The following is an 8,472-nucleotide window of genomic DNA, read 5'->3' on the forward strand; positions in this document are numbered from 1 at the left end:
AGCCCAAACCGGCATTTGCCCTTTTCGCTGCTGCATCACACTGCCGGCTCAGGTGCCCTGTACGGTCTACTAGTCCCTGATATTGTCAAGCTTTTGGAGTGTTTTTCAGTGCAAAAAAGTCTCAGACGCTCTTGCTCGGGAGCTGGCTGGCAGCTACTCTGGCCTGGCAGGGCTCGGTCCATCAACTGCACCTCTAATTTGTCTCTTTCACAGCTGGCTGCAGCAGGCGGTCTCGTGCCCCCTTGAGCCGGAGCGATGGCCTTGGCGGTCCATGTCCTGGCCTGCCTCCTGGGCACAGGCTCATGGGTGGCCATCAACGGCTTGTGGGTGGAGCTGCCCCTCCTTGTGCCGGGAGTGCCCGAGGGCTGGTTCCTGCCGTCCTACCTCACCGTGGTCATCCAGCTGGGCAATGTGGGCCCGCTGCTCGTCGCCCTGCTGCATCGCTTCCTGCCTGGGCGGGTCAACGAAGTGGGCATCGTTTATGGCATCCTCTCCTTCGGCTGCCTGGCCTGCCTCCTGCTGGCCTTCTTCTGGAGGGAGACCAGCGTGGTGGGGGGCTCCCCTCGCAGCGTGGCCCTGCTGTCGCTGCTCTTCTTCCTCGCTCTGGTGGACTGCACCTCCTCGGTCACCTTCCTGCCCTACATGCGGAGGCTGCAGCCCGGCTACCTCACCACCTACTTTGTGGGGGAGGGGCTGAGTGGCTTTTTGCCTGGGCTGGTGGCCTTAGGGCAGGGGGTGGGCGTGGCTCATTGTGCCAACAGCAGCCACGCGGGCAATGCCACCAGGCTGCAGGTGGTGTACCAGGACCCGCATTTCTCTGTGCGCACCTTCTTCCTCTTCCTTAGCAGCATGATGGCTGTCAGCCTGGTTGCCTTCGTCCTCCTCAACCACCTCCCGGCCGCCAGGCAGGAGCGTGCCAAGGAGAAGTATCAGGCACGGCTGCAGATAGAGAACCCCAACAACGTGCGAGGCGCAGTGGAAGACGATGCCGTGGCCCGCCGTTCCAGCAGCCGCTCCTGGTCCCAGATGGGGTACATCTTTGGGGTGCTAGCCTGGGTCAACGCCCTCACTAACGGCACGATGCCTGCTGTCCAGTCCTACTCTTGCCTCCCTTACGGGAACTTCGCTTACCATCTCTCAGCTACACTGGCTGCCTTGGCCAACCCTCTGGCCTGCTTCCTGGGAATGTTCCTGCCCAACCGGTGAGTGGGGTGGGGGGAATGAGGCCACAAACTGGAGCCCCTGGGCCGTCCCCAGACTAGGCTTGCAGCCCAGGACGGGCGGGGGGGGGGGGGGCGGTCTCCTGAGGCCAGTTTTAAATCTGATGCCGAGCTCGGCAGCCACTCTCGGGAAGGCAGAGAGCAGCGAGTCCCAGACCCTGTGCAGAATGCCTTTCATTCTGGGGAGACCTTTTCATTTGGGGGAGATGGAAAAGAGACGGCCCTAGAAAAGATGATGCGATGCCAGAGGCTGAATAAGCAGCAGCATTGGGGGGGGAGCTCTTTGGAACCAGCCCCCAGGGGAGCACCAAAGCAAGAGCGGACAGTGCCAGGGCTTGGGATCGGGGCCTGGGGCTTTGCCGCAAGGCTGCCAGGCTGAACACGCCCCTGCTTCCTTCCTCACTCAGGTCCCTGGCGCTGATGGGGGGCCTCGCCTTGGCCGGATCTCTCCTCGCCGGCTACATCATGACTACGGCGGTGCTGAGCCCCTGCCCTCCCCTTCTGCACCTGCCTGCAGGAGTCACCCTCATTGTAAGCGTATGAGAAGGCGGGAGGGGGCCCTTGCCCCTGCCCTCCGCCCCTCAGGGCCACCCAGCGTATCTTTCCCAGCCAGCACTGATCGGGGTGCTGCTTCAGGGACCCTTGTGACCTCGGGGAGGGGGCTGGGCAGAGGTCCAGAGGCGTGGCCAGCAGGCGCTTGCTCCCAGGAGCCCCTCCCAGATGCCCCCCCCGTGGGCTGCTTGTGGGGAAGAGCCAGCCCAGCACCGTCTCCCCCCACAGCTGCTCCCCTCCTCTCCTCAGAGCTCCTCCCCGCAAAGGACGGGCACATTTCAAACTGCCTCTTCTGGGGCATTCACCAGCAGATCCCACCTCCTGAGTGCTGGTGGATCTCCGAGGACTGGCTCCCTCCTGCTTGGGAGGGGCTTGGTTGGAGAGCTGCCCTGGACTCACAGGCTCTGGTCAGCTCCCCGCCTGCAGCTCAGCATCAGGAAGTGGGGGAAGGGCTTGGCTGGGAGGGGAAGACCCCCACCCCACCCCCCTATACATGCATGCCTGCCCTCAGCTTCCGCTCTGCTTCAAATCCAAAATGAAATCCCAAATTCACAAATGACCGGCACAGATCAGCCTCCCCGCCGGTGCTTTTGAACAGGGACAGGCCTCTCCTTGCCCACTTGGGGGTCGCTTGGCAGGGGGGCTCCTGCGTGCTGCGGGGCCATAAATCTGCCCCTGGCCCTTCTGTCCCCACTGCCAACCAGCCCTCCCAGCTGCATGGATGGGGTGTGATGCCCTTGACTCGCCCGAGAGTGACCCGCTGGCTCTCCCCACAGGTGCTGTGCTGGGTGCTCTTCGTGGGCAGCCTCTCCTACGTCAAGCTGATGACTGGGCTGGTCTTGCGGGACGAGGGGCACTGGGCCCTTGTCTGGTGTGGGGTTGTGGTGCAGGTCGGCTCCATGGTAGGGGCCCTCACCATCTTCCCCGTGGTCAGCGTGTACGGCCTCTTCCACTCGGGAGACCCTTGCGACAGCAGCTGCCCAGGCTGAAGGCAAGCACAAGGGGAGAGAGCAAGTTCTCCGACGCGGATCCAAGGGGCTCCAGCACGACCCCCCAGCATCTCTGGCAATGGGTCAGCATGGCCCACCAGGGCCGGCAGGCGCAGGGGCACTGCTCTGGGATCACGGACAGCTGCATCAGAAATTGCGACGTGGTCCAGTTCTTTTGGTATAATAGTAGTTAATGGCATTGCCCTTGTTCACGGATGCTCTGGCCACAGGAAACATAGAGAGCTGGGACCTCAAGGGTCATCTAGTCCAACCTCTGCACAAGCCAGGACATTCACAGTGATCTCCCCTCCCCCCCCAACCCCTGCTCTATGCCCAGAAGAAGGCAAAAAACCTCCAGGATCCCTGGCCAATCTGGCCTGGAGGGAAATCTCTTCCTGACTCCAAAGTGGGGATCGGCATGACCCTGGGCATGCAAGAAGGGGGCCACGAGAGCCTGGCACCGGCTCATCCCTCCGTGCCCCCTCCCTCCCCCGATCTGCGTGCATTCAGGTGTTTGTCTTCTGGGTGCCATAGAGCTCTTTGTCGTGTACTTGAGCACATCCCAGTCAAGCGAATGTGAGAGACGGCCTGAGGTAGGCCGGCCTCCTGTCCCAAGGTCTGGAGACTTGGGCCAGGCCGTTTTCATCAGCTCCTCCAGCAAGGCCACTCCTTAGAGCCAGAGACGGCACACCTTGAGCCCCCTGACAAAACTGAAACAGCATGCCCCCCCCACCCGGCAAGCTCTTGTCCCTTTATCTGGCAAGCACATGGACATGGGTGCCCCCCTGAAAATATCCTCCCGGGCCCTGCTGTGTGCCCCCCCCATCAGACGCATACAGGTGGCCTTCCAGAAATGGCCTTTTCTGGGCTGGCACCTCCATTCTGGTCCTCGTGCCCTGCCGCCATTCACCTGGCACCTGCTTCATTGAGTTTGGCTTTTGTTTGTTGCGGGGGGGGGGTCCCACATGTGCCACTGGCTCCCCATGGGGCCCTTCATTCCCAGGTGCTGCTGGTAGCTGGTTTGATGCCTTCGGCTCCTGTCTGTGCACTTCTGCTTCTGTGACCCCTCCCTGAATGAGCCGACAGCTCCCTCGAGAGCCACCAGGTGATGTGAACGGGATTAAAAACGCCGAGACAAACATGGATTGTTTAAAATGAAACGACTTGGGGTGCTATTTGTTCTTGCATGGAGACAGAACATCATTGGTTCATATTTGCTCGGACTTGGACACCCCAGACAGCAGCCCAAAAGCCCAGTTGAGTGGGGGAGACTGTGTCTGGGGGGGGGGTCTCATGCGTTAGTCATCCACACAATGAATGGGGTTCCTGCTTACTGGGAAGGCTTTGGGCCAGCCTGACCGTTGGGACATAGCACCAGGGGGGCTTGAGCCGAGGCTTCTTTTGGGTTCAAATGCCAGCGCCTTCTCCATGCTGCATCAGCACTTTTGGGTTACAAAGACCCTGCCCCCCTCAGCCAGGAACCAGCCCCCCCTTCAAATAGGCCGTGGGGGAGCGGGGAGCTTGTCCTGCCCACTTCATAGGTCAGCAAAGGAGGAGGAGGAGGGGGCACCTCTCCAGCTGTCACTCAAACTTCTGGGCAGACAGCTGTGAAAAGGACTTTGAGTGACTGCTCAGCATCTGGGCTGGCTAAAGCCCTGCCAGGTGGAGAGCCTGGCGTCTGGACTCGTGGCCAAGGTGGGAGCCCCCTGCAGTTCCTGCCGGGCAGGACAGCGCACGTCGCCTCCCACAGAACCTTCTCCTCTCTCTCTCTTGCTCCACAGACCCTGTACACACACACACACACACACACAGAGCGCCCAGGGGCATCTTTTGCCCCAGGGCCTCCCCAAATTGCCACTTTGGTTATGGGAGCTGAGGGGGGGGGGTCATGCAGCCCTGCAGGGTCCCTCTTGTGTAGATTTCAATTTCCAAGTGTCCAGCTCAAAGCCTCCCAAGAAAGCCACAAGGCAGGCACGAAGGGGGCTGCTCCCATAAGCAGCTGGCACTCAGAGGGGTGCTGCCTCTGTACATGGAAGCTCCGTTTGGCTATAGCGGCTAAGATTTTCAATAGCAGGCCTCGTCCACTTTCCAAGCCATGTAAATTGATGACCTCCCTATGGGATGTTCTGCCGCACTCTGTGCAAAAATCCTTCCTTCTCTGTTGTGAATCTACTGCTAATGGATTTCCTTTGTCATCTCCAAGTTCCAAGGCCGACGCAGTTTTCCATTCCCCACCATTCACAGCTCCTCTCTCAGACCTCCCTCAAGCGCTCTTCAGAGCATTTCCAGTGTGTGGCGTGTGGCAAGACGGAGAGGACAGCCGTCATGACTGCTGTGTGGAATGTGGTTGTGCACGTGTCACAGGGGACACTGCAACAGGGTCTGCAACACAGCTTGCAAAGGTGTGACACCCACCTTCCTGCCCTGCTGGGCGACTCCAGCACCCGTTTAAAGTAGCCCCCCTTTCTGGCCCCCTGTAGCAAGGAGCTTCCACGTGCTCAGCCAGCCCCCCCCCCCTGCCCTTCCTGAGCACTGACTCCAACCCGCAGCAGCACTCCAAACTCTGGGCGCTTTCCCAACCTGGCAATGCCCAAGGGGGCTCCTGCCGGCCGCGCTGCTGTTCCTGGCCTCCTTCAGGACCATCCAGGCAGGCCCCCTGGGTCACCCCAGAAGGAACACCGAGTCAAGCCTCCTATCTCACCAGGGTTAACTGGATGCCGTGGAAGGCAGCAGCTTTGCCCAACTCCTCTCCCCCGTGCCAGCAACAGCATACTGCTTCTGAACATGCAGGCTCCATTCAGCCCCTGCCCTCCATGAATGCCCTTTTAAAGCCATCAACATATCCCGTGGCAGTGAGTTTCACAAGTTAACCATGTGTTTAGTACAATCACCATCATCAACGTCATTCCTAGCCAGCCTTTCCGGCTGGGGCTCAGCGGCGCATCGCCAAATCTGAAGAGCAATTCAGTCAGACAGCGGCAGACACGCAGCGAGCAGCACAAAAGGAGGACCGCGGCGGGGCGGGGCGGGGCGGGGCGGGGCGGCTCTCAGGCACGTCCGGTCCTCCTCCAAGGCGCACAGGGTGAGGGGCGCGGGTTCCCGCCCCGCCACCGATCATTGCAACCTCCCTGCGAGGTGGGCCCGGCTGAGAGTGGCTGGCTCGGGGCCACCCCGTGACTTTCATGGCTCGCGGCATTTGCACGGGGGTCTCCCGCAAGCCCGGCGTTGCTGGGCCAGGCTGGCCGGGCCCCCGCCGCAGAGGCCAGGCGGGCAACATCCCCGCGGCCTGCGGCAGGCCCAGGGCTGGGAACCGGGGGAGCCCACCGCGCTCCTTTCGGGCTGCGCAAGGACGGCCGCGGGGCGCCCGGGTCCCGCCAGCCGCCGCGCGAAACGCCGAAACCGTCGGCCGGGCCGGGCTCAGAGCGGCGGCAGCGCCCCAGGCCATGCCGCGACCGGTGCGGAGGCTGCCGGCTGGGCTGGCACTGCCGGCCCGCAACGTCCTTGGAGCGGCCACGACGACGCCCCCGCCCCGCTCTGGGCCGCGGCAGACCTGGCCAGGCCGGCTCGCTGCGGGGCGGCCGGGGGCTGTCGTGCGGCCGAAGCAGGCCCCGCGGCGGGAGAGGCGGCTCCTCCCGAGATGCCCGACGGGGCCAGCGGCCCTGCTGCACGTGGGCCTCCGCGGGTCTGCAGGGCCGCCTCTCAGGAGCGGGGCGGGGGCGAGGCGCCCCTGCAGCCGGGCCAGAGCCGAGGGAGGCAGCGGCCGGCCGGGAGCCCCTTCCGGCGCAGGGCCCCGATCCTGCCCCGGGCTGCGGCCCCTCCCGGCCGTCGGGCTCCGCGGAGAGGCGGCCGGGGCAGGGCGGGCTCCTCCCGCGGGCTGGCGCTCGCGGCCCCGCGCAGGCCTCCCGTCGAGCCGGGCGTCGCCGCCCTTCTGCGGACCTGCGTTCGCGTCGGGCGAGGTCCTGGGAGCAGCGCGCGGCGCCGAGTTCGAAGGCGGCCGGGGAGCCTGCGAGGACGGGAGGGCGCCCCCGCTCGGCTGCCCGCCAGCGCTCCCGGGCGGGAGGGCCGTGCGAGGGGCCGTCCTCCTCCGCCGCCTCCCTGCACTTGGGCGCACGAGGCCCTGCCCGCCCGCGGCCTCCGGCTTTCGGGCTTCCTGCCGCGGTGCCAGCAAGGCGGAGGGGCGGGCGGCTGCAGAGAGGCCCCGGGAGCCCCCCGGCCCAATCTGGCCCCGCGATCTCCCGGCTGAGTCAGCCCTGCGCGGGACCCTTTCATCCGCGAACAAAAGCGCATTGAGGCCGCCCGGGCCGCGCCAAAGAGCCCCTTGTTCTGCCGGGCCGGCGGGGTGGGGGCAGGAATGCAGGGGGAGGGGCGGCCGCCCAGGGCAGACGGGCCGGCGGGCTACACCTGCCGCCTCCGGGGGAGCGTCCCTGGCCCGCCGCGCTGGCAGGCAGCGCCCCCGCCCCTCGGGACGGCGCCTGGAACGCGGGCCGCGTCGCGACGGAGAGCCGCCTTCGGGGCCACGTGCCTGGACGATGCACCTGGCCAAGCAGGGCAGGGAGATGTGCGGTGGGGGGGGGGGTCCGCGAAGGAGCTCCCCCCACGCCTGGAGCACCCCTTCGTGCGGGGCCTTGACCTCCCTCCCCAGGGGACTGGCCCTTCCACCTAAGAGGAAAGCTCCGGTTGGGCTGCTGTCCGGCAGGGCCACTGGCGGGGGGGGGGGGCAGGCTGAGCCAGCCAAGCAGCCCCTTCGGGCCTGGCAGAGTGCAGGGTCTGCAAGCCGAGACCTGAGCCTGGGTGGCGGTGGTGGCAAGCTGACCCCCCCCCCCGCATCACCACACCCAGGCCCAGGACGAGCAGCCCTTGGGCATTGTCGGCCCCATGGAGGGCATTGGCACAGCAGGCTTCAGGCTTCTTGCTCCTCCCTGCCTGCTCTGCTTGACCCAGTTGCGTGACTCCCAAGCCCACTGGCGCTGACTTGGCTGTTCCTCTTCTCAGGCCTGAGGACCAAACCCAGACATCCTGGCTCCTAGCCCCCGCCCCCCCCCCCAGCCCTGCACAGCCACTTTGAGGATGCGGGCTTTTGCACTGGCCGCAAACTAGCTGAGGCCTGGCACTTCTGCACATCTGGGGCAATTTCCCCGGGCTCCCCCCCCCAGCCCACAGAGCCAGGTGCCAAAAGCCAGTACTTGCTGGCCAGGCGTGGGGGGGGGGGGTGGTCCCTGGAGCCTGCGCTCACGGCTGGTCCCAGGGAAGGCTTTACAAGCAGACGGCTGCCTTTCATGTGACCGATGTGGCTTGGTTTCAGGCCAGCTGTTGGCCTGGGGCCCGCACACTCTCCTCCAGGTGGCGGGGGGGGGGTCTGAGCCATGAGAGAGAAGAGAGCCCCCTCCCTTGTGCCGTGGAAATTCACGTCCCTTTCCATGGAGTTGATCCTGCCAGCCTCCCCTGCAGTCTGCCCCCATCCTTGGTCCCCCTCTGCCCCACGTTCCCCCCAAACGGTGGAGATCAGTATTTTTGCAGGAGGTGCTTGGAGCAGATGAGGCAAAGGGACGTGTGGAAGGCCTGCTCTGGGCCCAGAAATGTAGGCCCGCCTCTCTGCTGCTCCTGGGCGAGGCGGAAAGGAGCAGCGCTCTTTGCTGTGGGAAAGCAGAAGGCTTTTTGCTGGGCTAGGTTTCCAACCTCCAGGTTGAGCCTGGAGATGTCCTGGAATTACA

The 8,472-nt window shown here is 64.5% G+C and overlaps 1 protein-coding gene across 1 annotated transcript; it reads left to right on the plus strand.

Annotated features, from left to right (window-relative positions):
* Positions 1–255: 255 nt before the first annotated feature.
* On the plus strand, positions 256–2,761 carry LOC129334027 (riboflavin transporter 2-like). The gene is made up of 3 exons (XM_054985951.1): positions 256–1,202; positions 1,628–1,751; positions 2,549–2,761. Exons 1-3 carry the CDS (start codon positions 256–258, stop codon positions 2,759–2,761), a joined length of 1,284 nt encoding a protein of 427 aa, XP_054841926.1.
* Positions 2,762–8,472: the final 5,711 nt, after the last annotated feature.

Source organism: Eublepharis macularius, chromosome 7 (genome assembly GCF_028583425.1).
Source record: "Eublepharis macularius isolate TG4126 chromosome 7, MPM_Emac_v1.0, whole genome shotgun sequence".
In the NCBI taxonomy this organism is placed as follows: Eukaryota; Metazoa; Chordata; class Lepidosauria; order Squamata; family Eublepharidae; genus Eublepharis; species Eublepharis macularius.

Excerpts from the sequence above, each read along its gene's own strand:
- LOC129334027 (XM_054985951.1), top strand. The coding sequence starts at position 256 with ATGGCCTTGGCGGTCCATGTCCTGGCCTGCCTCCTGGGCACAGGCTCA. Across the intron at positions 1,203-1,627 it reads GGAATGTTCCTGCCCAACCG|GTCCCTGGCGCTGATGGGGG; the intron begins GTGAGTGGGGTG and ends TTCCTCACTCAG. Across the intron at positions 1,752-2,548 it reads CTGCAGGAGTCACCCTCATT|GTGCTGTGCTGGGTGCTCTT; the intron begins GTAAGCGTATGA and ends CTCTCCCCACAG.